This window comes from Callithrix jacchus, chromosome 12 (genome assembly GCF_049354715.1).
Source record: "Callithrix jacchus isolate 240 chromosome 12, calJac240_pri, whole genome shotgun sequence".
In the NCBI taxonomy this organism is placed as follows: domain Eukaryota; kingdom Metazoa; phylum Chordata; class Mammalia; order Primates; family Cebidae; genus Callithrix; species Callithrix jacchus.
Window position 1 is genome coordinate 23,106,285 of NC_133513.1, and position 27,170 is coordinate 23,133,454.

The following is a 27,170-nucleotide window of genomic DNA, read 5'->3' on the forward strand; positions in this document are numbered from 1 at the left end:
TAGTCAATGCCGGGTTCGTATGTGAATTAGAGGACCTTACCTAATCCCCTTGTCCCCCAGGCATCTCCTGCTCATAGGTTTGGAAATGACTGAAAGAGACTTCATCTCTAGTCCAAGAAATGCCAGAGGGTGCATCCATCCTGGTGTTCCATCTCTCTGGTCCTGGAGCTTAATGTTTATAAACTTGTTCGGAAAAGGCAGGGAATGGGTCAACTTCCCTTGAGAAACTCTTCGATGATCTGTTTGTATAAATTAAAATCCTACATGAGCCTATTTTTATTTTCAGCCTAATAAATCTCTCTAGGTAATAAGTTGCATAAGTTTACTACAACCAGTGGTATTTTCTTGCATTTGTCCAAAACCCTCTTTCAAATATTACATGTTGCTCTCTGTTTCAGTATTCCAGCGTTTAATGGCCAGTTTTCCAAACCCATTAACCATTACACTCCCCAGTCAGTCTATTGGCAGTTACTACCCAAAACCGTCAGAGAAGATAACAGTGTGGGCTTTGGATCCAGACAAACCGGGCTTACCTTTCCATACTGACACTCATTAACCTTGCAAGTGTGGGGAAGTTCTTCAGCCCTTCTGAGTCTGTTATTTATCTCTGTGTCCATCTGTCTCAAGGAGTACCTGGTAAGTGTAAAAGGTAACTTATGAAGCCCTCAGGCCTGGAACATACCAAGGCATTGACAGATATGGCTCCTCCCCACTTCCCTTTTTAAAATCACTTGTTTGTTCAAGAATTTAACTGAATGTTTTTATTTGTATTAGTAGGTGGCAAGTGGGAGAAACCATCAGAAATTTTGGAAATCAAGGGACAGAACTGGGAAGAACAAGTGAATAGTCTGCCTGAAGTTTTCAGAAAAGCCGGTTTTGTTATTGAAGCTTTCACCAGACTGCCATACCTGTGTGAAGGTGACATGTATAATGACTACTACGTTCTGGATGACGCTGTCTTTGTTCTCAAACCAGTATAAACACGGGGAGGTCGAAGTCTTCAGAGTCCGCACCCTCCGGGATGTGCCCTCAGAAGGGGGTCTGCATTCACAATTATGTGAAGGGAGGACCCTTGGGGACCGCCATTCTAAATATCATGTAGGAATTTTAAAAGCCAAAATACTAATTATTTCTTTGTAGTGTGTAAAGGAATGTTTTTAAAAGAGAAAACCCCAACTCTTTGTGGATTTTTATCAACTCTTTACTCAGTTAGAGCCACTCTCTAATGCAGGTCACACTCCAATTATGATGGAAGATATTTTTTATACTTAATTGCAGTGGGGACTCATTCCCAGACAAAGCAATAGTCACGACTTCATGGAGCCAATCAATGGATTGTTTTTAATAAAATGAAGACTGGCAATAAAGCTGTCCATTCAGTTCCAAATACTGGTTTTAAGGTTTAGCCACTGATATTCTTTCATGCTTAGAAATTCTTTGTTACTATTCAAGAAAATGTTTTTAATCATGCTAATAAACTTTTTTGGAGATGACTTTGGCATCATGTTTCAATTAATATAAGGCTCCCCTAGCATTTTTTATTGCTTTGGCTTCAGGAGTGCCCAAATAGTAGCATTATGTGAATGACGCAGACAATTTGAATATGGGAGAAAGAAGGCTTCAGACTGGGGGAATGGGAGATGATTGCAAATTGCATTGAATGCTGAGGCAGTAAAAAAAAAAAAAACCACCCCACAACCCCAGCCTCATTGAGATATAGTACTTCAGGTACCATCCCCACTCCCCAGTTAATGCTGCTGTGAGAAACGCAAAATAACCTTGATTGTTCATGTCCCACACACTGAACTAACTTTTTCTGGACAATCTCAGGTTCTCAGAATTGAAACATTCAGTTTCGTCTACAGACAATGCAACTAAAAATGTTTTAATTCCACTTCTTACTCTACACTTGAATACCTCTCTCCTAGAGCTTGGCTCTTCCCTGAAATCCTTAACGGGGTTTATTATTTGCCAAGACTATGGTTTGATGAAGACCATGTCAGACTCATGCATTCTGGAATCCGTGAGTGCCTCCAACCATAAACCCAGAAACGTTGCAATAGAGGAAACCATTAGCAAGATCAATAACTATCGTGGATATTCCAAAGAGCAGAGCTCTTAACCCAGAATTTGATATCTCAGTAATAACAGAAATGCCGATGTGAGATTGTGGTTATTAGCAATATGTTATTCTCACAACTTTCTTTCTTTTTTCATCCAGGTGTTTCATTAAGTATTCTCATTTATATGCTCGTAGAAGTCATCAAATCAACACATTCACTGCAACATGTGGGTATAAAGGTGAATTAAAACCTGGAGAAGAATTGCTTGATTATTCATTAAGAACTGCATTCCCACATCCTCACACCAATATCTTCCACTGTTACTGTGCAGTCATAATAAGAGTTGGGTTAAGTGATTTATGCAAAATTGTTATTGGTGTGTTCTAATAATTTTTTTCAGAAATTCAAATAAGTGAAGTACAAATACTTAGCACCATAGATTGTAAAAATAGAGGAAATGAGAAAACTTAATGTCATTCTTGTACAGTTGAGTTTTGCTTCTTTATAAACTGCTGTCATAATCAGGGGTTGCTGTTCGACTGTCAAGCCGAAGTGATGGGTGTTCAAAGAGGCAGGTTGCCCCAAAGTGTTTTATAACTTTCAAGTTGACAATTAATTTTATGGTCTAATAAAAATATTACAACTCATTCTTAACGCCCCACCAAAAACAAAGCACATACCTGTGCATTTTAACGATAAAAGCAGTTTCTGAAAAAAAATCTGAGGTTCTCCGAAAACCAGCTTATTAAAAGTGCTATTTTATGGTGAAAATTGAAACTAAATGCACTCACGTTTCCTATCTGGTCTTGAAAGTTTTGGTGGTGTGTCACCATTCCACTAGATGGCAGTGTTGCATACTGAGTGTCAATGGCTTTTCTCCCCCACTAAATGGAATCATGTTTTTTTCCCCCAAAGTACAATAAAGCTGCCTCCTTGTCTGCACCATTCCTCGTGTAAGTGCTTCATATCAAGTTAAGACTGTACTAAAGAAATTGAGAAGAGCTGTGGTCAAAGGACGCTAACCAATTGATCTTAAAGGTTGAAATGCAAGCTGCACCTGTGATTCCTAGCTCCTTGCACCTGCATTATAAGCTCCTAAAGTGCTCAGACCACTGATCTCAGAGAAGGGGAGGAAACGAGGTACAAGGCCCTTAGTCATTTATCCCTTGCACAGAGTAGTTAAAAGCAATACTGTATTTTCTGCCATTCAGTGTGACCTGTTATCAAGCGATATTCCTGCCTCAGCCTCCTGAATGGCTGGGATTATAGGCATGCACCACCACGACTGGCTAATTTTGTATTTTTAGTAGAGATGTGGTTTCTCCACGTTGGTCAGGCTGGTCTCAAAGTCCCAACCTCGGGTGATCTGCCCACCTCAGCCTTCCAAAGTGCTGAGATTACAGGCATGAGCCATCTCGCCCAGCCTTTGACTTATTTCACTTAGCACAATGCCCTCAAGGTTCACTGATATCATAGAGGGTGTCAGAATTTCCTTCCTCGTTTTTTTTTGGAGACGGAGTCTCACTCTGTCCCCCAAGCTGGAGTGCAGTGGCAGGATCATGGCTCACCACAACCTCTGCCTCCCAGGTTCAAGCGATTCTCCTGCCTCAGCCTCCTGAGTAGTTGGAATTACAGGCTCACGTCACCACACCTGGCTAATTTTTGTATTTTTGGTAGAGACAGGATTACACCAGGTTTGCCAGGCTGGTCTCAAACTCCTGACCTCAGGTGATCCACCTGTCTCACTTCCCAAAGTGCTGGGATTACAGGCATGAGCCACCGCGCCTGGTCAGAATTTCTTTCCTTTTAAGGGTGAATAATCTATTGTATGTATAGACCACGTTTTGCTTATCCGTTCTATTGATGAACTCTTGGGTTGGTACTACCTTTTAGCTGTTCTGGATAACCCTGCTGTGAACATGAGTGTACACATATCTTGTGACCCTGCTTTTAATTCTTTTGGGTATATAACTGGAAGTGAAATTGCTGGATCATGTGATAATTCTATTTTTAATAATTTGAGGAACCACCATACTGTTTCTGCACCATTTAACATTTCACCAACAGGGCACAATCGTTCCAATTTATTCACGTTCTCACCAACATTGTTTTGTTTTGTTTTGAGATGGATTCTTGCTCTGTTACCTAGGCTGGAGTGTGGGGTACAATCTCGGCTCACTGCAACCTCCACCTTTGGGTTCAAGTGCTTCTCCTGCCTCAGCCTCCTGAGTAGCTGGGATTACAGGTGCCTGCCATCATGTCACGGCCTCCCAAAGTGCTGGAATTACAGGTGTGAGCCACCATGCCCAACCTCTTTTGATGTTTTAGTATAGCCATCCTACTTGTGATTGTGGTTTGGATTTATATTTCCCTAATGACTAGTGCATCATTTGTTTTTAAAGTACAGCTTGTATGGCATTTGGCTTCATTTACTAGTAAGTTGCTTTGTAGCTTGCTATCTATATCAGTATCACTGAATTGGAGTCAGTATTCACTGATAAGAAAATCCTCCATTTTCACTATGAAATGGTTATACTTTTGGAGTATTGGGAGAATATTATTACATAACTGAACTTAAGATTTCCCTCTGGCTTTGAGAGTTAGTATGTTGTACTCAGCTGAATTAAATAATATGCTTTTGTTACAAAGTCACTTTAAAATTACTTTCAGTACTTGTAAAATGAAAAGTAAATACTTTTTCTCTCAAGTAAATGACCATGTAAATTGGGATGTTTTATATACCTGCACTTCTTAAGTTCTGGAAAATAAGAACAGATAGAATGCCCAAATGCTGTTTTCTCATATCCTGTTGGTTTTAACCAACGTTTAAAACATTGGTTTTAAACGACTGTGAACTCTCAACACTTTTTCAAAAGCCAGAATTCAAGTGAATACATTGGTAATTTTTTTTCTTTTTCTTTTTTGAGATAGAGTCTTTCTCTGTCGCATGGGCTGGAGTGCAGTGGCATCATCTTAGCTCACTGCAATCTCCACCTCTCAGGTTCAGGTGATTCTCCTGTCTCAGCCTCTGGAGTAGCTGGGATTATAGGCATGTGCCATTATGCCCTGCTAATTTTTATATTTTTAGTAGAGATGGGGTTTTGCTGTGTTGGTTAGGCTGGTCTTAGACTCCTGACCTCAGGTGATCTACCCACCTTGGCCTCCCAAAGTGCTGGGATTATAGGTGTGAGCTACAGCACCCAGCCTTTATCTTGTTTTTGTTATTTATAGGGTGGCTGTGACTGACTGTAAAGCCCTACTGGTTTTTGCATTATAAGTAACACATTTGTATTAGTCTTTTCTTGCACTGCTATAAAGACATGCTTGAGACTGGGTAATTTATAAAGAAAAGAGGTTTAATTGGATCACGGTTCTGCAGGTTGTGTAGGCTTCTGCTTCTGGGGATGCCTCAGGAAACTTCACAATCATGGCGGAAAGCAAAGGGGAAGTCAGCATGTCTTACATGGTAGAAATAGGAGGAAGAAAGAGCCAAGGAGAAGGTACCACACACATTTAAACAACTGAGCACTCACCATCACAAAAGCAGCATTGAGGGGGGAGTCGGCCCCATGATCCAATCACCTCCCACCAGGCCCCTCCTCCAACACTGGGGTTACAATTCCACATGAGGTTTGGGTGGGAACGTAAAGCCAAACCATATCCACATTCATTGCAGAAAAAGTAGAAAATTAAAATTGACTTTACTTACCCCATAACCTTGAGGGAACGACTACTGACAATTTGGTTTATGCCTTCCAGACTTTTTGTGTGTGTGCATGTATGTACACATACATTTATAAATGTTTAAACAGTAAAATATGTAAAAATGAAAAGGTACTTTTATTTTTCCAAGATGAATCATGTGAGACTCCTAGACACTACATTCTAAATAAAAAATCGATAGAGGATGGAAGCCATTCCTGTCATTTAAAGCTTGAGGTTAAGTTTTTTATTTAAAGGATTAAACAAAGACCCTGGGGATGAAAGGATGTTTTTGAGGATGCTGGATATTAGTATTATATAAATTACTCTCCAGTGGGCAGCAGAACGCTACAGTTGGCCATGTCTGAAAATAATATTTTAATTTTGCCACTGACAAACTAATGTTAGCATTGGGCATTTCAATAATTACTTTGAAATATTACAGGTATTAGATGTGTTTCATTAAATGTGAAGGATTGTAAGGAAACCTCTTGAGTCCACAATTATATTTTCATTAGGAAAGATGGTTATGCATAATCCTATTATGCAAAGCTAATATTTTAATGCATTGCCTTCCAGATTTTTTTTTTTTTTTTTTGAAACAGAGTCTCACTCTGTTACCTAGGTTGGAGTTCAGTGGTGCAATCTTCGCTCACTGCAGCCTCTACCTTCCGGGTTCAAGTGATTCTCCTGCCTCAGCCTTCTAAGTAGCTAGTATTACAGGCATGTGCCACCATGCAAGGTCATTTTTGTATTTTTAGTAGAGATGGGGTTTCACCGTGTTGGCCAGGCTGGTCTTGAACTCTTGACCTCAAGTGATCCACCCACCTCAGCCTCCCAAAGTGTAAGAATTACAGGCCTGAGCCACTGCACCTGGCCTTGCCTTTAGTTTTTTTTTTTTTGTTTGTTTTGTTTTTGAAACAGAGTCTTGCTCTGTCGTCCAGGCTGGAGGGCAATGGCACAATCTCAGCTCACTGCAGTCTCTGCCTCCCTAGCTCAAGCAATTCTCCTGCCTCAGCCTCCCAAGTAACTGGGATTACAGGCACCCGCCACCACACCTGGCTAATTTTTGTACTATTAGTAGAGAAGATGTTTCACCATGTTGGCCAGGCTGGTCTCAAACTCCTGACCTAAAGTGATCCATGCCCCCTCGGCTTCCATAAGTGCTGGGATTACAGGCATGAGCCACTGTACCCAGCCCTTAGCTTCCAGTTTAATTAAAGTTCATATACATGTATTTCTTAACATTTGGCTTTTTTTTTTGTTTTGGATGTAAAATTATTTCCTTGTGCTAATCATGTGGTCTTTGTTAAGCACAATTTAATGACTGTGTAATCCAGAGTTTATGTATTCATTTATCTAATCATTTCCTTATTGGTGGGCATTTAGAATGAATTTTTTTCTACCACTCCGTATATGAATACATCTATTATAGGTCATACTATTAATTATTTTTATTGTGGAAAATTCCAAATACATAAAAAAGAAAGATAATAATAAACCCTCCCCACTCAGCCTCAGCAGTTATTAACACATGGCCAATCTTGTTTCATCCCTACTCACAATTCCTTGGTTCCACTTTTGCCAAGCAAATCGCAGATGTATCATTTCAGTTTTGTAAATATGTATGTGTAAAAGATAACGACTCTGAAAAGATAGCCACATTACAATTATTCATTAAGAAACCTGGCTAGGCGTGGTGGCTCACGGCTGTAATCCCAGTACTTTGGGAGGCTGAGGCAGGCGGATCACCTGAGGTGAGGAGTTTGAGACTAGCCTAGCCAACATGGCAAAAAATACAAAAAGTGCAAAATACAAAAAATTATCGGGGCGTGGTGGTCGGCGCCAGTAATCCTAGCTACTTGAGAGGCTGAGACAGGAGAATTGCTTGAACCCAGGGGCAGAGGTTGCAGTGATTTAAGGTAGCGCCATTACACTCCAACCTGGACGACAGAGCAAGACGCTGTTTCAAAAAAGAAAAAAGGAAGGAAGAAAGAAGGAAACCCGGCCAATAAATATATCCAGCGACCACATTGCTCCAATTTTCTTACAATTTCTTTTTTACTTTCTATTTCTTTTTTTTTTTTGAGACGGAGTCTGTCTCTGTCAGGCAGGCTGGAGTGCAGTGGTGATCTTGACTCACTGCAGCCTCGACCTCCTTAGTAGCTGGGACTACAGGCCCCTGCCACTGCGCCTGGCTAATCTTTGTGTTTTTACTAGAGATGGGGTTTCGCCCTCCTGGCCAAGCTGGTCTCGAACTCCTGGTAGCAAGAGATCCGCCCGCCTTGACCTGCGGAAAGCTCTGTCTGGGATTGCAGGAGTGAGCCATCACGGCGACTTATAACTTCTTTAACGGGTTGAATTCAGATCTAAATAAAGTCGCCACGTAGTAATCGGTGGATAGCTCTCTAGCGCTCCCCCCCTCGCTGCCTCGCCTCGCCGCCACTCCGAAGAGTGGTTGGGGAGGAGGCCTCTGTGTGTCTTGCACGCTTTGGGTCCAGATAGGAAGCCCCAGGCGGGGACTGTGATCCCGGCTGCTCCCCTGGCGAGGTTCCCACCTGGGCAGCTGCAGAGAGGAGGTCTCGGAGCTGCAGGCTGGCGCCGCCCCGTCGCTCCACTGCCTGCCCGCGCCCTGGGTGAGCCCAGCGGTCCCGCCCTGCACCACCCGCCAGCCCGGGGGACTCAGTACAGCCAAGCCGGGCTCCGCAGGTGAGGAGCCTGGGTGGAGGACCCGCGGGGCAAAGCGCTGGGGGCGCGGGTGGGCGCTCGCCGCTGGGTCTCCTTAGGGAAGGGAGAGGTGTGCATGGATGGGGTTGGGGGCGGACCGAGAGAAAGGGGGTGGGCAAAGTGTGGGTGCAGTGGAGGGCACTTGTGGGGGTGATGAAACTTCGAGAAAAGGGATCCAAAACTACTTAGTAATAACATTGATGACAACTATTACAATAACTATCACAATTATTTGTTATAATAATATAGCAGCAGCAAAAAAAAAATAGCATCAATAATAACAATAGTAACGATTCATTGCATTCTTATATGTGCCAGTGCTGGGCTTAGTTCTTTATGTATTTTGTGTATAAAGTAATACCTACCTAATAGCAGTTGTGAGGAAGAAATGGAAAAATGCAAGTAAAGGCCAGGGCTCATACCTGTCATCCCAGCACTTTGAGAGGTTAAGGCAGGCAAATCACTTGAGGCCAGGAGTTCGAGACCAGCCTGGCCAACATGGTGAAACTCTCTTTCTACTAAAAAGACAAAGATTAGCCAGGCTCATTGGTGAGCACCTGTAATCCCAGCTACTCAGGAGGCTGAGGCAGGAGAATCACTTGAACCCAGGAGGCAGAGGTTGCAGTTGAGCTGAGATTGTGCCACTGCTTTCTAGTCTGGGCAACGGAGCAAGACTCTGTCTCATATGTAAATAAATAAAGTTGATAGTTTTTTTTGCAAAGGAGGTATGAGTGCCATGCCTATTAGCAGAGGAGGAAATGCAAGCCTAGAGAGGTTAAGGAATTTGCCCAATAGCACATAGCTGGTTAAGGCTTGGTTCAGATTAAAGCTGGGGTCTTATCCCTGGGGTGGCACCTGCCACCTGGAGTTTTAGGTTCAGGGCTGCTGAACTGAGGCTGGAGAGCAAAGCCAGTAAGCCTTGGAATCATTTAGCTCTGGGTTTGCCACCTGGCTGTGCATGCATTGCTGTGTGATCTTAGGCAGGTCACTTGACCTCTTAGAACCCCTTTGCTGATCTATAAAGTAGAGATAATGGTAATGCTTGCCTCAAAGATTCTGCAAGAATTAAGCGAGACAATGTATGTTAGACGGGCATGTGCTTAGTTCTCATTAAATGGCTGCTGGGATTAGGGTTAGTAGGGAGCCCAGCAGCCCTGCATCACAACACCCCTTCTGCCATTCGCTTGCTATGTGATCGTTTATGTCCACTGAACTCATCTGTGAAACTGAGCACAGTAAACCTTCAAGGCTGGTGAAAAGAGTAAATGACAGGAAGGGTTTGATGTGATGGCGGGCTCCTAGAGGATGCTCAGTGAGACCAGTTTCTTCCTCTCTTTCCTTCTTTTCCTCATTGAATCCAAAGCCATTTGTTCTGAGGAGACTTAGGAGAGAAGAAGGGAATAGTGGAGCCTAAAGTCTATTAGGGACAGGGCTGGGACAGGAACACAAGCCTGGTCATCTCTAGTCCACCAAGCGCCCATCCCTTGACGTCTTCTTTTTTTTTTTCAGCCAGGGTTTTGCTCTGTCACCCAGGCTAGAGTGCAGTGACATGTGATCACAGCTCACTGTGGCCTCAACCTCCCAGGCTCAGGCAATTCTCCTGCCTCAGCCTCCCAAGTAGCTAGGACTACAATCATGCACCACCACACCCGGCTAATTTTTAAATTAATTGTAGAAATGGAGTCTCCCTATGTTGCTCAGGCTGGTCTTGAACTTCTGGACTCAAGTGATCCTCCCACCTTGGCCTCCCAAAGTGCTGGGGTTACAGGCATGAGCCACCAAGCCTAGCCTCACTGGACTTCTACAACCATTGTGAGCTGGGCCATTCCAACACCAGGCATTCGTAATCAGGATGGTATTTTACAAGCCAGACACACTTGCCTATTATGCATTAATAGTCAAGAAATGGCTTTTTTTGTGTGTGTGTGTGAAAAATCTCCCAGCCAGTGTCGGTATGCCTGGAGTTATACGTTCATGACACAGAGCTTAAATGGAACAGCCTTGCAGACAGTGAAACTCCATGTAATTGTGAATTAATGGTTTGTGTCTGGGCTGGGGTGTCCCAGCAGGAGGGGAACCTCCTAGCATCTTTGCAAGTTTCACAGAAGATGATGTGACTGATCGTGAGTTGACCAACTCCTCCCGGTTTGCCCATGACTTTCTGGTTTTAAAATGGAAAGTTTTGAATCTTGGGAAACCTCTTGGTCCTGGACAAACAGGAGATTTGATTCATGCTGCACGTTCACAGTTTCTCTGGAAACCGTCTTCATTTCAGGTTTGTGGTTATTGATGCTGTTTTTGAGTAGTTTTCACTGCAGGGATCCTGCCTGACTGATTTTCTCCAGTCTGCAGCGGGGGAATCATTCAGTGGGGAAGGGGTATGGCCCATAGAGAAAGCTATTGACCCCCAAATCACCATCAACCTGCCCCATCCTTTCAGTCCTTTTGACCCATCTGCTAAAAACAGAGTGACCCAAAGGGCCTTTAATGAAAACCAAATCCTGATGGGCTGCAGTTTCTGGCTGGAACAAGGACATTATGAAGAGCAGAAAGCAAGGCATCTGTTTCAGTAACCTTAAACCTCTCCGTAGGGTTAATAGAGAGGCCCAAGCAAAGAGCACAAGAAGCTGCATTGTCTGGGAAACTGAAGAATTGTGAATGGAGCCAATGCCCCAGGGCAGCTGCCCAAAGGGAAGGGAGAAAAAAGGGCCAAAGGGTCCTCAAAGCCCCAAAATCCCCAAACTGGGGAAACTTCTTACTGGAGTTGAGCATTCCAGTAGGGTGGTGACGGTGGGCCAACATACCTACAAAGTGCTTTGGGATCAGATTCCCTCAAAACCTGTTAGAATGCATGGCTTTTGGTGTCTGGGGACTTCAAAAGTTTTACTGTTTTTGTCCTGGGCAGTAAAATGAGCATAATTGTTTTCAAAGCTGGTTGTGGAGGTCCCCTTGGGGGAAAAAGAATCCATTTGCATAACAAGTTAGACAATACAAAGAAAATCTGCATTAAAGAATGCTGGGATGCCTATAAATAATTTCAGGAGACCATGAGTGTCTCCTGAACACATAATGTTTCTATTTTAAAGGAAACACATGTTCCTGTTAACACTGAAAGAGGCTAGGCAGGATGTTTGTGCCTGTAATCCCAGTGAGCCTGGAGGCTAAGGTGGGAGGATCACTTGAGGCCAGGAGCTTGAGGCCAGCCAGGACAACATAGCCACTTCCCGTCTCTTAAAAAAAAAAAAGCATTTAAAAAAATACCAGTTGGGCACGGTGGCTCACGCCTATAGTCGCAGCACTTTGTGAAAGTGAGGTGGACAGATTGCTTAAGCCCAGGAGTTCAAGTTGCCCAGACCAGTCTGGGCAACATGTCAAAACCCCATCTCTATGAAAAATACAAAAATTATTCAAGCATGATGGTGCCCGCCTGTAGATGCAGCTATTCAGGAGGTTGCAGTGGGAAAATTGCTTGAGCTCGGGAAGTGGAGGGTGCAGTGAGCTGAGACTGCGCCACTGCACTCCAGGCTAGGCTAAAGAGTGAGAGCCAGTCTCAAAAAAACAAAAACAAAAACAAGTGAAAAACAAATAATGAAAGAGGGTGGTGTCACATAATTGGGGTATGGGCCACTTGAGAGCCAGGTGAAGCAAAGTGCAGTTCCTGGTCCTCATTGGACTTGACCCTCTGGCAGCTTTTAGTGACCCTACTCCTTCTCCACTGACCTCAAGGACACCATACTCACCTGGTTTCTCTCCTGGCCCTCTGGCCTCTCCTCTCAGGCCCTCTCCTTATTTCCTTGTCCTCTGTCTACCTTCTTTTGTTAAAAACGCACAATCTCTTTTGTTTTCCTTTTCCTTTTTAGAAACTGTTATGTGGAAAATTTCAAACCATGCAAAAGTAGACATAAGAATAAAATGAACGTCCATGTCCCCAGCACTCAGCTTCAACAATAGTCAACTCATAGCCAACCTTGTTTCATCTTTGCCTCCACCTCCCACCCAGTTCCCCCCTCCAGCATTATTTTGGAGGGAATCCCAAACATCACATTATTTCTTCTGTAAATATGTAAGGATGTAGCTTCAAAACAGGGATTGGAAGCTGGGCGTCGTGGCTCACACCTGTAATTGCAGCACTTTGGGAGGTTGAGGTGGAAGGATCACTTGAAGCCAGGAGTTTGAAACCACACTGAGCAACATAGTAAGACTTTCTTTCCACAAAAAAAATTTTTTTAAAAAGTTAGCTAGGTGTGGTGGCATGTGCCTGTTGTTCCAGCTACTTAGGAGGCTGAGGTGGGAGGATCATGTGAACCCAGGAGGTCAAGGCTGCAGTGAGCCATGATTGGGCCATTGCACTCCAGTGTGGGTAACAGAGAGAGACTCTGTCTCTAAAAAATAACAAACATTAAATAAATACATAAAAGAGGGGCTGGCAAGCTTTATCAGTAAGGGAACAGGGAATACATATTTTGGGCTTTGGAGGCCACATGGTCCCTGTCCAAAGTACTCAGCTCTGCCATGGTAGCAGGAAGCTGCCATAGACAATAACAATAGGCCAGTGAATGGGCATGGACATGTGCCAATAAAACTTTATTTATGGACACTGAAATTTAAATTTCACATAAGAAATTTTCATATGTCATTAAACACTATTCTTTTGGTTTTTAAAAAATGAAACAACCTAAAAATTATTTTAAGCTCATGAGTCACACAAAATCAGGTGGCCATTTCAATTTGGCCTGTGGGTGGTGCTTTACTAACCTTTCCTTGAAACAGTAAGGACTCCTTAAAAAATATGACCACTGTTCCATTATCAAACTTAAAACTATGAACAATAATTCTTTAAAATTTTCAAATATTCAATTGGGATTTCAAATTTTCCCAATTGTCTCATAATTTTGGGGGTTTTTTTTGAGACAGGATCTTGTTTTGTCTCCCAGGTTGGTGTGCTGAGGCATTATCATAGCTCACCGTAGCCTCGAATTCCGGAGCTCAAGAGATCCTCCTATCCCAGCCTCCAGAGAAGCTGGGACTACAGGTGTGCACCACCACGCCAGGCTAATTTTTAATTATTTTTTTATAGAGATGGAGTCATGTTATGTTGCCCAGGCTGGTCTCAAACTCCTCAAACAATACTCTTGCCTTGCCCAAAGCACTGGGATTACAGGTGTGAGCTACTGTGCCTGGCCTAATTTTTTATTTTATTTTATAGTGTTTTTTGTTTGTTTGTTTGTTTCTTTCTTCTTTTTTTTTTTTTTTGAGATGCAGTTTCACTCTTGTTGCCCAGACTGGAGTACAATGGTATGATCTTGGGTCACTGCAACCTCTGCCTCCCAGCTTCAAGTGATTCTCCTGCGTCAGCCTCCTGAGTAGCTGGGAATAAAAACATGTGCCACTATACCTGGCTAATTTTTTGCATTTTTCGTAGAGACAGGGTTTCACTATATTGGCCAGGCTAGTCTCAAACTCCTGACCTCATGTGATCTGCCCGCCTCAGCCTCCCAAAGTGCTGGGATTGCAGGTGTGAGCCACCGTGCCTGGCCATGGTGTGTTTGAATAAGGATCCAAATAAAGTCTAGATTCAACAAGTGATTTATCTTTCAAGTTGTTTTTGAGTCCATAGGTTCTCTTTCACTCTCTCTGTAGTATATTGGCTAAAGAAACTAGGTTGGTTGTTTTGGGGAGTTTTCCACAGTCTTGCTTTCTCTGGCTGTACCTAGTCCACTCAACGTCTTGGCAATGGGGGTGCCCTGGGTCTCAGTCCTTAAAACTCACCTAAGTTCTCTGTAAACTTACTTTCTTGGTGATGTCAATCAGGGTTTAAACACATACTGACTATCTGGGGCCAGTTCATGCTTGTAATCTCTGCTACTTTGGGAGCTGGAGGCAGGCAGATCACTTGAGGTCAGGAGTTCGAGACCAGTCTGGCCAACATGGTGAAACCCCGTCTCTACCAAAAATACAAAAATTAACTGGGCGTGGTGGCACACACCTGTAATTTCAGCTACTCGGGATGCTGAGGCATAAGAATCCCTTGAACTTGGGAGGCGGAGGTTGCAGTGAGTTGAGATCACGCCACTGCACTCCAGCCTAAGCAACAGAGCAAAAGAGCAAGATTCTGTCTCAACCCCCTGCCCCTCCCCCCAAAAATCCTAAACAAAAACAAAAACCAAAAAACAAAACCCACTGACTATGTCTGTCTAGATAGCTGCTTCTGGCTGCACTTCTCCCCTAACCTACAGGCTCAGACATCAGACTGCCTACTTGCTGTGCTATCTGCACTCTAAGAGGCCTCTCAAGCTTAGTATGTCCAAAACAGAGCTCCAGGAATTCTCCCCTAAACGCAGAACTCCTAAGGTTTTCGTATTTCCCTCTACATGTTCAGGCCAAATCTTTGCAGTTGTCTTTGACTTGTCTATTTCTTTCACTCTCTACATTTGATCTTTTGGTTCTACCTTCCAAATACCTCCAGAATCCAACCACTTCTCACCACCTTCACTGCTGTCCATGACCAGGTTATTGTCATCTCTTTCCTAGCTTGGTCTGCCGGCTACAGCCATTGTTCCACTCCAGGGTATTCTCAACACTGTGATCAATGTGCCTGATCCCATTAAAATAAACATCGGGGCCTGGCACAGTGGCTCACGCTTTGGGAGGTCGAGGTGGGTGGATCACTTGAGGTCAGGAGTTTGAGACCAGCCTGGCCAACATGGTAAAACCCCGTCTCTACTAAAAATACAAAACTTAGCTGGGTGTGGTGGTAGACACCTATAATCCCAGCTACTTGGGAGGCTGAGGCAGGAGAATTGCTTGAATCTGGGAGGTGGAGGTTGCAGTGAGCTGAGGTCACTACACTCCAGCCTAGGTGACAGAATGAGAGTCTGTTTCAAAAACAGAAAAAGAACAAAAACCAAAAACAAAACAACAACAAGTCAGATCGTTCCATCCTGGCTAATATCCCTTCAGTGGCTCCCACCTCCCTCCAAGCAAAAGTCAGAGGGCTCATGATGGCCTGGAAGACCCTGCTCACTCTGGTCCTGAAAGCCTTCCAGCCCCATGTCCTACGGTTACATCCTCTTCATGCAATTTACTTAAAAAGCCTTTGCACTGTGATTGTATTTTTCTTTATGGAACTTTCTTTCTCCAGATATTCCCATGATTTGTTCCTTCACTCCCTGAGGTCTCTGCTTAAATGTCACCTCCTCAGGTCTTCCCTGACCACACTGTCTACAATAGTACCTGCTCCTTCATTGGTTCCTTTTTCCTACTCTGTTTTATTTTTCTCCATAGCACTCAATGCTCCCTGACATAAAATACTTATTTGATTATCTATGTATTTTCTGCCTGACTCATTCCAATGCACCAGCAGGGAGTTAGTTTTGTAAACTGCTGTATTCTCAGAGCATAGAATAATGCCTGGCTCACAGCGGTATTCAACAATTATTTGAAGAATCAAAGCATGAAATAATTACACAAACATAAATATGTATTACAGCTGTGCTTGGTGCTATAAAAGAGAAGTATTGGCCTTTTCTTCTGGCTAATTGCTTTGGCCTGGTCAGAGAATTCAGGGAAGGCTTCATTGAAGACTTGAGATTTACAATGAGTTGATCTTAGCCGGGCAAAGAGGGAGGGGAAGAATCCTCTGGGCCGAGGAACAGCCTGTGAGAAGGTCTTGATTTGGGGAGGATGGCACCTTGGAGGGACAGACAGATGGCCTGAGCAGGAAACTTGGGGAATGAGGGGCAAAGAGGTGGGTGATAAAGGCACTGAAAAAGCTTTTGGCTTTATCTGGAGGGTAATGGGGAGAGGAGGAGGGTGACATGAGTTTATTGAGATGGTGTTTTTCAGAACAGCATCTGTTTGAAAACAGCAGTCTGGTTTATTTGCTTATTGAATAAACTCATATACGGAGCTGACTTTGTGTCAAGCCCTGTTCAAAGTGATTCACTATTAACAACTTATTTTACCCTCATACAACACAATGATGCTGGTACCATCATTAATCTCACTTTACAGATGAGAAAATTAGAGCGCAGAGAGATTAAGAAACTTGTCCAAGGCCTGGCACAATGGCTCATTTCTGTAATCTCAGCACTTTGGGAGGCCAAAGCGGGTGGATCACTTGAGGTCAGGAGTTTGAGACCAGCTTGGCCAACATGGTGGAACTCGTCTCTACTAAAAATACAAAAAGTAGCCAGGTGTGGTAGTGGGTACCTGTAATCCCAGCTACTCAGGAGGCTGAGGAAGGGGAATCACTTGAACCTGGGAAGCAAAGGTTGCAGTGAGCTGAGATTGTACTGCACTCTAGCCTAGGCAAGAGAGCAAGACTCCGTCTCAAATAAAAAAAAAAAAAAAGAAATTTGTCCAACATCTCACAGCTAGTAAGTGGTGGGTGGTGGAAAGCGATTCAGACCAGGTGACTGGCTCCATAGTCCATGCTTTTATATTTCTGTTTGATATTGACTTCTGTGAGGTATAAATTTACATGCAATACAATGCACTAAGTGGACAGTTCAGTGAGAGCTGATACATATATGCATCTGTGTGACAATCACCACAATCAAGACACAGAAAATGGGGGCTGAGTGCAATGGGATCCACCTGTAATCCCAGCACTTTGGGAAGCTGAGGTGGGAGGATCACTTGAAACTGGGAGTTTGAGACCAGTCTGGGCAATATAGTGAGATCCCATCTTTAGAAAAAAAATTTTCCATCACCCCAAGAAGTTCCCTCGTGCCCTGTTGCAATACACTTTTCCTATTGCACTGTAATAATGACCCAGACCATTCCTGATTTGTTTTCTGACACTGGAGATTATTCTACATAACCTCGAGTTTCACAGAAATGGAATCATGTGGTCTTTTGTGACTGGCTTCTTTTGCTCAGCATCAACATAATGTTTCCAAGTTTCATTGGTGTTGCCTATATCAGTAGTGTATTCCTTTTCCTATGCACATAATATGTGTTTTCCCTTTGGGTACTTAAACATTTATTATTTTATTTATTTTAAAAATTGACATATAGGCCAGGTGTGGTGGCTCACACCTGTAATCCCAGCACTTTGGAAGGCCAAAGCAGGTGGATCACGTGAGGTCAGGAGTTCGAGACCAGCCTGGCCAACATGGCAAAACCTCATCTCTACTAAAAATACAAAAATTAGGTGAGCGTGATGGTGCATACCTGTAATCTGAGCTACTCGGGAGGCTGAGGTAGGAGAATTGCTTGTTCCTGGGAGGTAGAGGTTGCAGTGAGCCAAGATCGAGCCACTGCTCTCCAACCTGGGCGACAGAGAGAGACTCAGTTCCCCATGGCTCACTGCAGCCTTGAACTCCTAGGCTCAAGTGGTCCTCTGGCCTCAGCCTCCCAAGAAGCTGAGACTACAGGCATGCAATGCCACACCCAGCTAATTTTTTAGTTTTTGTAGACATGGGTTCTTGCTATGTTTCCCAGGTTGTTCTCGAACTCCTGGCCTCAAGCAATCCTCTCACCTCAGCCTCCCAAAGTGCTAGAATCACAGGCGTGAGCCATCATGCCCAGTCACACAATTTCTTTAAATTTAGTTATAGTATTCCATACCACTGTAGGATGACAATAGTTAACAATAACACATAGTTTCAAATAACTACAAGGAGGATATTGAACAGGAAGAAATGAGAAATGTTTGAGATGGTGGACCTGCTAATTACCCTGATCTGATCACCATACATTATACACATCAAAACATCATTATGTACCCCATAAATATGTACAATTATCATATGTCAATTTTTTTTTTAGATAGAATCTCACTCTGACAGGCGGAGTGCAGTGGTGCAGTCTCGGCTCACTGCAACCTTCACCTCCCAGGTGCAAGCAATTCTCCTGCCTCAGCCTCCCAAGTAGCTCAGATTACAGGTATACACCACTATGCTCACCTAATTTTTGTATTTTTAGTAGAGATGAGGTTTTGCCATGTTTGCCAGGTGGCACTGAAGTCATTAAGAAGGAGAGACCCATTAAGTCATTAAGACTGTTGGGGGGCCAACAGTCTTCTGAGCTGAGAGCCTCAAGGAGCTGACAGCATTCCAGGATGAGGGCCTCGAGCAGACTGTGCTCCACATAGTCTCTCTGAACAGGTGATTATTATTAACAGCAGATGTCCTGTGTTTCCTCATAGAACCAAGATAAACTAGGTGGGCAGCTGGTGCCTGCTTACTACTGATCAGGACAAACCAGAAAGTATTCTCCATGAGGGAGCCACAGGGGCAGGGTCACGTATCCCATGCTTAAAGAACTGATTTAACTGGTGTATGATATACATATACTGTCTTGCCACTTTAGAGTGCCCCAAGTAGTTTTCCACTTGCGGGGTGAGGGGGCTGCGGCTATGTTTTCCTTGCCATCGATCTTCTTAGCAAACAATATATTTTATCATACACTCAGCGTTTCTCAGTAATCATACGCTCAGCATTTCTCAACCATGGAGGCAATTATTCTTTGATGATTGTCCCTGATGCCCAATATATTTGGAGATTTTTCCATTGCAGCTTGTAGGAGCTATTCTCATTCAGGTGTGAGGTCAAAGGGTTGTTCTGCCTGCTGGTGGTTCATTCTCCAGCCTAAGGTGGTTTCTTACAGGCATAAGTAGATCAATATTCAGTCAAAGACGCAAAAGACACTCTTCAGATCTCTAGAACTTTCTCTCTGTGCAACTTCCTCCTCTCCAAATATTCTTCCTATAGATTCTAGCTGCCTTGATCTCCCTGAAGTTCCACTCTGTCTTTTCTGCTCAGTGAGACTTCTAAGCTCCTTGGGCTATGGGCTGGAGACTCCAAACAGTGTGAGCAGAAGCAATTATAGAGCTCAGCTTGTTTGCTCAGGGATCTCAGTCTTGTGCTACCTGCTGCCCAACGTCTGAAAAACCTTTGTGTCTACATATTTTGGCTAGCTTTCTAATTGTTTAAGGCAGGAAGCTTTACCCATTGCCAATTACTCAGTCATAGCAGGAAGGAAATTATAACTAATTTCTTTCTATTATTATTATTACTGAATGGTATCCCATTGACTGGACATACCAGGTTTAACTTTTTACCTGTTTTTGGGTATGTGATTGTTTCCAATATCTGGCTACTATGAATGAAGCTATACAAATATATGTGTAGACATGTTTTTATTTATCTTGGTTAAATACCTAGGAGTGACATTTCTTGATCATAGGGTATTGTATATTTAACTCTGTAAGACACTGTCAAATAGTTTTTCCAAGCAGCTGTATCAACAATGTGTGAGAGTTCCCATTGTTCCATATCATCACCAGCATTTGATATAGTCAGTCTTAAATTTTTAGCCATTCTAGTGACTTTGTAGTGGTCTCATTTAAGTTTAAGTAGTAGTGGTCTCGTTTAAGTTTAAGTGGGTTTAAGCTGTAAGTTCTTGTTAGCTAACATTGTGATAATTGTTTGTGTGCTTAGTGACCATTTATACATCTGTTTTTATGAAGTTTAATTTCATATATTTTTCACATTTTTCACTTGGCTTGTATATCTTCTAATTGAATTATAAGTTATTTTTATATTCTGGATATAAATTTCTGGCAGATATAATAGAGTCTATACTTTTTTTTTTTTTTAAGACAGAATCTTGCTCTGTCGCCCAGGCTGGAGTGCAGTGGCAAAATCTTGGCTCACTGTAACCTCTACCTCATGGATTCAGGCAATTCTCCCATCTCAGCCTCCTCAGTAGCTGGGACTACAGACATGAACCACCACACCCAGTTAATCGTGTATTTTTAGTAGAGATGGGGTTTCACTATGCTGTCCAGGCTGGTCTTGAACTCCTGACCTGAAGTGATCCACCTGCCTTGGCCTCCCAAAGTGCTGGGATTACAGATGTAACCCACCATGCTCAGCCCAAAGTATACTTTGGACCATGCCTTTTTGTTGAATTGAGAGGAGTCAGGGGTAGTGGTAAGATACACAGACCATTATAGGCACCAAGGAGAGAGATGATAATGTCTTAAACTAGAATTGGAGCTTAAATAAAGCAAAGTAGGTAAGTTTTAAAATTATTTTTTAAAAAGACTTCAAGGGATTCTGAGTCTACTTAGTTTTTCCTTTTGTCTTCTGAATGTCCATATATATATTTATATATATATATTTAAAAAACCGAGATCACTTCTATGCTTAAATTAATTGCAGGAGAATGTCTCAGGAACCTACGGCATACTCCCTTTTCCTATTCCTTTTTCTGAGCCATGGAGTGTCGAGTTACACAGTTCCAAATTCCAGGCAGGGTAAGTCCTTAGGGAAGAAACACCCTTTGTGGTTTCCACACAGTTTAAGGAATGTGGTGGGATAGATCAATTAGGTGCATGATGCCATAAGTTGTTTTGGGGTGTGTGTGTGTGTGTGTGTGTGTGTGTGTGTGTGTGTGTGTATGATTTTCAGGATTATTCTAAGAGCATTTTTCAAGCCATGGTTTTCTCATGGTGGACAGTTATAATTAAAATTCACTAAAAATTTCATTCATGAGTGGCTTTCTCGGGCTTTTCCACTAACCCATATTTGTAGTTTTGAAGTTCAATTCTAGTTATACATTCAATGGCTTTCTTACAGATTTACATCCATTGTTGCAAAAAATGGCGGTGAGTGTTCTATTTTCTTTTAATCAGAATCCCCTCTACTGGAATTGCCAACTTTTGGATGTTATACTTGATGTTATCTCTTTGTCTTTTAGGAAGAAATAATATATGGAAGCTATCTGAATGGTAATGTGCCCCCTTGGTCTCCACTTGCTTCTACGAATTTCAAACAGAATGTGGCTGTGATCTCTCTGGAATGATTCCTTTTAAAGATGTCTTTTCATTTTATTCCCATTGTAGCACTGCTGGATCTCATACAGTTTCAGAGGTAACTTGCCCTAGAGGAGAGGGGAAAGGATGGGATAGATTTTTAATAAAAATTATTAATGAAAGCCTCTTAATTGTAAGAAGTAATATGTGCTCATTACAAAAAATGTCAATCAATGCACAGTGTTTTAAAAGTCAACACTGTTGCTCCACAGACATTCATTCCTTTTCACTCTAGCATAAGAGCTGAATTTTTTTTTTTTTTTGGAGGTGGAGTTTCACTCTTGTTTCCCAGGCTGGAGTGTGGTGAAGCTACAACCTTGGCGCACTGCAACCTCCGCCTCCGGGGTTCAGGCAATTTTCCTGCCTCAGCCTCCTGAGTAGCTGTGATTACAGGCATCTGTCATCACTAATTAGCCCGTTGGCTAATTTTTGTATTTTTAGTAGAGATGGGGTTTCACCATGTTGGCTAGGCTGGTCTCGAACTCCTGACCTCAGGTGATCCATCTGCCTTGGCCTCCCATAGTTCCGGGATTATAGACGTGAGCCACCGCACTGGGCCTAATAGCTGAAATTTATTGAGTGCTTTCTATGTAGTGGGTATTCTACTAAGTGCTTGGTGCATAGAAACACATCTAATCCTCACAAGTGCCACACGAGGTAGGTCCTGTTGTTATCCCATTGAACACAATGGTGAAACAGGCCCAGGAAGGGTGAATCAAGGCCACACTGCTGGGATGTGAACCAGCGGCCTGGCTCCAGGGCCCATTCCCTTCACTGTTCTACTATAAACTGCATACAGACCTGTGCGTCAGATACCAGGGACATGGGGCAAGGAGCTAGGTAGTGTGGAAATGCCAATATTGATAAATAATTCTAATATAATAAGTACTATGATGGATAAGAAATAGGGGTCTTGGGGCCCTGTGTCAGGGATACTTAGTTATGTTAAAGTGAAAGATCCCTATAACCACTCATTTCCCTAAGATAATGCCAATGGATACTTTTGGAAATATTCTTTCAGTCTAAGTATTTTATTTATTTATTAATTTATCCATTTATCCATCACTTTATTTATAATCGAAGTAAGATTACAAAAGCCTATTCATCAGTGGCTTATACCTGTAATCCCAGCACTTTGGGAGGCCAAGGTGAGAGGATCGCTTTAGGCCAGGAGTTCCAGACCAGCCTGGACAACATGGCAAAACCCCAGCTCTACTGAAATACAAAAATTAACTGGGTTTGGTGGTGCATTCCTGTAATCCCAGTTACTTGGGAGGCTGAGGCAGGAGAATCGTTTGAATCCAGGAGGCAGAGGTTGCAGTGAGCTGAGATCGCCCCACTGCACTTGAGCCTGGGCGACAGCGTGAGACTCTCTCTCAAAAAAATAAATAAATAAAAAGAAAAATAAAAAAGACTGTTCATGAACATTTATTGTGTGTTGGGCACTGCTTTAAGCAATTTTCATGTGTGAACAAATTTTAATCTCACAGTTGTTAGCCATATTTCATAGAAAGGAAAACTGAGGCACAAGAAAATTTAGCAAACTGTCTCAGGTCACACAGCTAAGTGATAGAACTAGGATTCAAATCCAGGTTTGGAGCCCACACTCCTAACTATGCTATTCCAGCCTCTCATGGTATACCTCACATCTGCTTTTTAAATGTACGTCTTTCTAACTCCATCAGTTTGGATTGTAGTCAATCTAAGTAGATTGTTATAGGAATGAGAACATTGTACACAGCTTAGAAATTTGGGAATTGGCTTTGAGAGAATGGGATCCAGCCAGGTTCCTTAAATTGGAAACTCCCCTATCACTGTGCCTGGTTAAGAAATCTTTTACTTCAGGCTGGACACGGTGGCTCACTCCTGTAATCCCAGCACTTTGGGAGGCAGAGTTGGGAGGACTGCTTAAGCCCAGGAGTTTGAGCCTGGGCAACATAGTGAGACCTCATCTCTACAAAAAAATAAACAAAATTAGTTGGGTGTGGTGGCATGCACCTGTGGTCCTAGCTGCTTGGGTGGCTGAGGTAGGAAGATCACTTGGACTGGGGAGATCGAGGCTACCGTGATTGCACAGAGCAAGACCCTGTAAAAAAAAAAAGAGAGAGAGAGAGAGAAACCTCCCACTTCCAAGCACAAAATTCCTAACATCCCTGGTCCATTCCCACATGTCCCTTGGGTACTTAACTAGTGCAGTACTGCTTGTAGGAGAATCTGTCATTGTGACCTTTTCCCATCTGTCTTCAACTGAAGCTCCCACATGTGGACGGATGACCTGTCCCACAGAGTCCTGGCCTATCTGAATTCCCGGAATGTTGCCTTCACCATCCCCAGCCTACAGGTGTGTACCTGAGACCCATCTGTATGTTCCCATGTCAATGCTCAGGGATTGCAAACTCAAGGGCCCGGTAAGTTGGAGAAGTGGGCTGGATGTAGAGATAGTCTTTACTTCTGCAAGGAAAAGGGTTCCAGTTTTTCTTGAAACATGATGTAAGCTATTTTGCCTTTCTTTCATTTTTCCCACCCTTGATGAAAACATGGTATATTAGGGTATAGGCTGAGCTGCTATAACAAAAAGACCCCCAGATAACAGTAGCTCAAATAATTTAGTTTATTTCTTTCTCATGTAATAGTCAGAGCTAAGTGGGAGAGCCACAGAGAAAAGGCAGGTCTATTCCATGAGGTTTCCAAGGACCCAGGTTCCTTTTACCTTTTTGCTCTATCATTTCCTAGGGGGTTACTGCCCATGCGGTGGAAACACCACATCCCTTCTCCAATCCAGGGGAGGGGTGGGAAGAAGATGAGGATGAGCATCTTCTCTTCTGAGGATATGACTTGCAAGTTACACAATTCCTTCTGTGCATATTATCTTGGCCCACACTCCATAGTCACATGTTACTGCAGAGGAGCCATGTACCCCACTAAAAGTTGAAGGGTTCCATTGATGAAGAGCAGTGAAAGAGTGGATATTTGGATATAGTGATTAGTCTTTCTACCATGGGTGGAAGAAATGTATTTTTTCCTCTTTTAACTCTACTGTAATGAAAACAACAGCACAAGCTTGTTGATAGGTGGCAAAGGATATTTCCCTTACGGGGCAATAGAGCATGGTGGTGACTGTGGTGAACTACACAGCACATTCCTGACTGATAGCCTAATGTGGCATGTTGTGTCTTTACCATCACACTGTGGATAGCACAGAAAATCGGATAACAATTTCTTCAGTATTGAGAAATAATTATTCTCAATAATTATTCTCAAATAAAGGTTATTTATGTCATTAATTAATGAATAAAGTTCTGATATATGTCTTTTTTTTTTTTTTTTTTGAGACAGAGTCTCGCTTTGTCGCCAGGCACCAGGCTGGAGTACAGTGGCACCATCTTGGCTCACTGCAACCTCCGCCTCCTGGGATCAAGCAATTCTCCTGCCTCAGCCTCCTGAGTAGCTGGGACTACAGATGCATGCCACCATGCCCAGCTAATTTTTATATTTTAGTAGAGACAGGGTTTCACTATGTTGGCCAGGATGGTCTCGATCTCTTGACCTCATGATCTGCCCACCTTGGCCTCCCAAAGTGCTGGGATTACAGGCATGAGCCACCGTGCCTGGCCGTTGTTTTTATTTTTACTTATGTTTTAATGAAAATGGAAATGTCAACCAACATTCATGTCACAATATTCAGAGAGCTTGTTGTCTGCCAGGTCCCAGGATACTCACTAGCTGGAGACGGCTGTTGGCCCCACATGGCATCTACTTTTCTTCTCCTTTTCATCAGTGAGAGCAATGCCTGCCCCTTTCTCTCTAGCCATAATGGATATTCATGAGATGTATCTACTTTAACCTGATTAGTAGATACTTCTCTTCCTGTGTATATAACCACGTCCATTTATTCATTCAGTATCTACTGAGTTAACATCTGCTTTCTGCCAGGCATAGCTCCAGACACTGGGGACTCAGTAGAGAACAAGACAGTCATGATACTACCCACATGGACCTTTCATTTTAGGGATGAGACTTTAAATAAGCCATATTCACTTTGGTAAAGATAGGGAATAATAGCTGGCACTGTTGAGAACTTACTGTGTGCCAGCCACTACTCAAAACACTTTACACACTCAATCCTCATAATAACCCTACATGGTAAGTCCTCCTATTGCTTCCACTTTGCAGATAGGAAAACTGAGGCCCAGAAGAAGTGTCACTGATTTAGCAAATAAAAATACGATGTGGCTCTGCATGGTGGCTCATGCCTATAATCCCAGCACTTTGAGAGGCGTAGGTGAGAGGATTGTTTGAGACCAGGAGTTGGAGACAGGCCCTGGCAACATAGCAAGACCCTGTCTTTACAAAAACAAAAACAAACAAACTAAAAATTAGCTTGAGTATTGTGGCATGGGCTGTAGTCCCAACTACTTGGAAGGCTGAGGCAGGAGGATTGTCTGAACCCAGGAGTTTGAGGTAACAGTGAGCTATGATCATACCACTGCACTTCGGTCTGGGCAACAGAGCAAGACCCTGTCTTGAAATCAAAAATGAAAAACAGATGCCCAATGTCGCTTGAATTTCAGATAAACAAAGGGATTTTTTAAGTTAAGTATGTCCCATGCAACATTTGGGACATACTTATACTAAACAAAAAAAAGTGTCATTTTTCCAGGATGCTCAGTTAAATTCAAATTCAAATTTAACTGCACACCCTGTATTTTACCTAGCAACCCTAGTTAAGTAACTTGCCCAAGCCACACAGCCTGTAAGTGTCAAGGTGGGGATTTGCACATGAGTTGTCTGGGTTTGGAGTTCACCTCTTGCCCGTGACATCACACTAGGTATGTCTGTTTAAGGGAGGTTTAGAGAACAATTCCCCAGACAGCGGAAGAAGTCTCTTTCAGGAGAGGCTGATGGCTTCTGCTCCTTGCCCTGTAGGGGATGCCACAGAGTTTGTTCATTTAGCCTGTATTTTGCTCCTGTGCTTGTAGCTTGGGTTTGGGCACAGTGCCATCTGGGGGGTAGTGAACTTCCTGGGCAAAGTCCAACTGCTATGGATGGGAAGCTCAATCACCTTCAGGGACCACGCAGGCCACGGGAAGGGGGAATCAGGCAGGCTGGGCCTGAGAGTTACTTCAGCAAACAGCTGTCCCTTGGCTTGCCAATTACCAAAAAGGGGATGTGTGCCCGGTGTTGCCAAACCTTTGCATTTTTCAAGAGAAGTTGGAAATCTTGATCTTGTGAGGAATTGCCTCACTTTTAAATGTTGGCAGCTAATGAGGAAATTTTGAGCTGTCCAAACCAGACTGCTGGCCGCCGGTTGTGGTCTCTGCAAGGAATGAGGTGGCCAGCTGGGGCTGCTGGCCACGGTGCTGACCATGTGCTCCTTCTCTTTCTGTTCTCACTGACTCTCCCAACACCCCAAATACAGGCAGCGATGGAAAACCACCTAGAGCAGCATCTGTACCAGCCCCAGAAGCTGCTGGAGGACCTGAGGAAGACAGATGCCCAGCAGTTCCGCACTGCCATGAAATGCCTCTTAGAAGACAAGAAAGACCGCTTGGTGAGGCATCCTTGGCATTCCGGGGGTAGAGGAAGTCCAGCACCACGTGGTGTTTGTTGAATTGAATCAAACTGAGCCTAACTTAGGCCTTGGTCCTTCTTTGTCTCTTCCTCCCTCCTTCTGCCTCCTCCAACATCCTGGGAGCTTTAGGATCTAGGTTTTCTCACTTACTTTCTCCAAAGTTAAAATGAAGGGCTTTATAATTTTTGGGGGGGGAAAAGGTCTCACTCTGTTGCCCAGGCTGGAGTGCAGTGGCACAAACTCAGCTCACTGCAACCTTTGCTTCCTGGGTTTAAGTGAT

At 43.2% G+C, this 27,170-nt stretch overlaps 2 protein-coding genes across 8 annotated transcripts in view; both read left to right on the forward strand.

Moving 5' to 3' along the window:
- Window positions 1-3,008, forward strand: part of METTL9 (methyltransferase 9, His-X-His N1(pi)-histidine) — a 46,995-nt gene extending 43,987 nt beyond the window's left edge. For 3 of the 7 annotated variants that reach the window (XM_078344885.1, XM_078344883.1, XM_009009308.3), the window contains 2 exons: window positions 775-918; window positions 2,222-3,008. In XM_078344885.1, the coding sequence (XP_078201011.1) occupies window positions 775-918; window positions 2,222-2,310 (233 nt within the window). In that variant the 3' untranslated portion in view covers window positions 2,311-3,008. Of the gene's footprint in view, window positions 1-774 lie in introns of all 7 variants that reach the window. The other 4 variants (XM_078344884.1, XM_009009310.3, XM_009009309.3 and 1 more) reach the window with 3 other exon arrangements.
- Window positions 3,009-20,663: 17,655 nt separating this feature from the next.
- The window catches only part of OTOA (otoancorin), an 80,617-nt gene continuing 74,110 nt past the window's right edge, over window positions 20,664-27,170 (forward strand). The window contains exons 1-6 of the mRNA XM_035267185.3: window positions 20,664-20,760; window positions 21,083-21,111; window positions 21,204-21,234; window positions 21,349-21,376; window positions 23,572-23,659; window positions 26,738-26,869. Coding sequence (XP_035123076.2) covers window positions 20,670-20,760; window positions 21,083-21,111; window positions 21,204-21,234; window positions 21,349-21,376; window positions 23,572-23,659; window positions 26,738-26,869 — 399 coding nt within the window. The 5' untranslated portion in view covers window positions 20,664-20,669. The remainder of the gene's footprint in view (window positions 20,761-21,082; window positions 21,112-21,203; window positions 21,235-21,348; window positions 21,377-23,571; window positions 23,660-26,737; window positions 26,870-27,170) is intronic.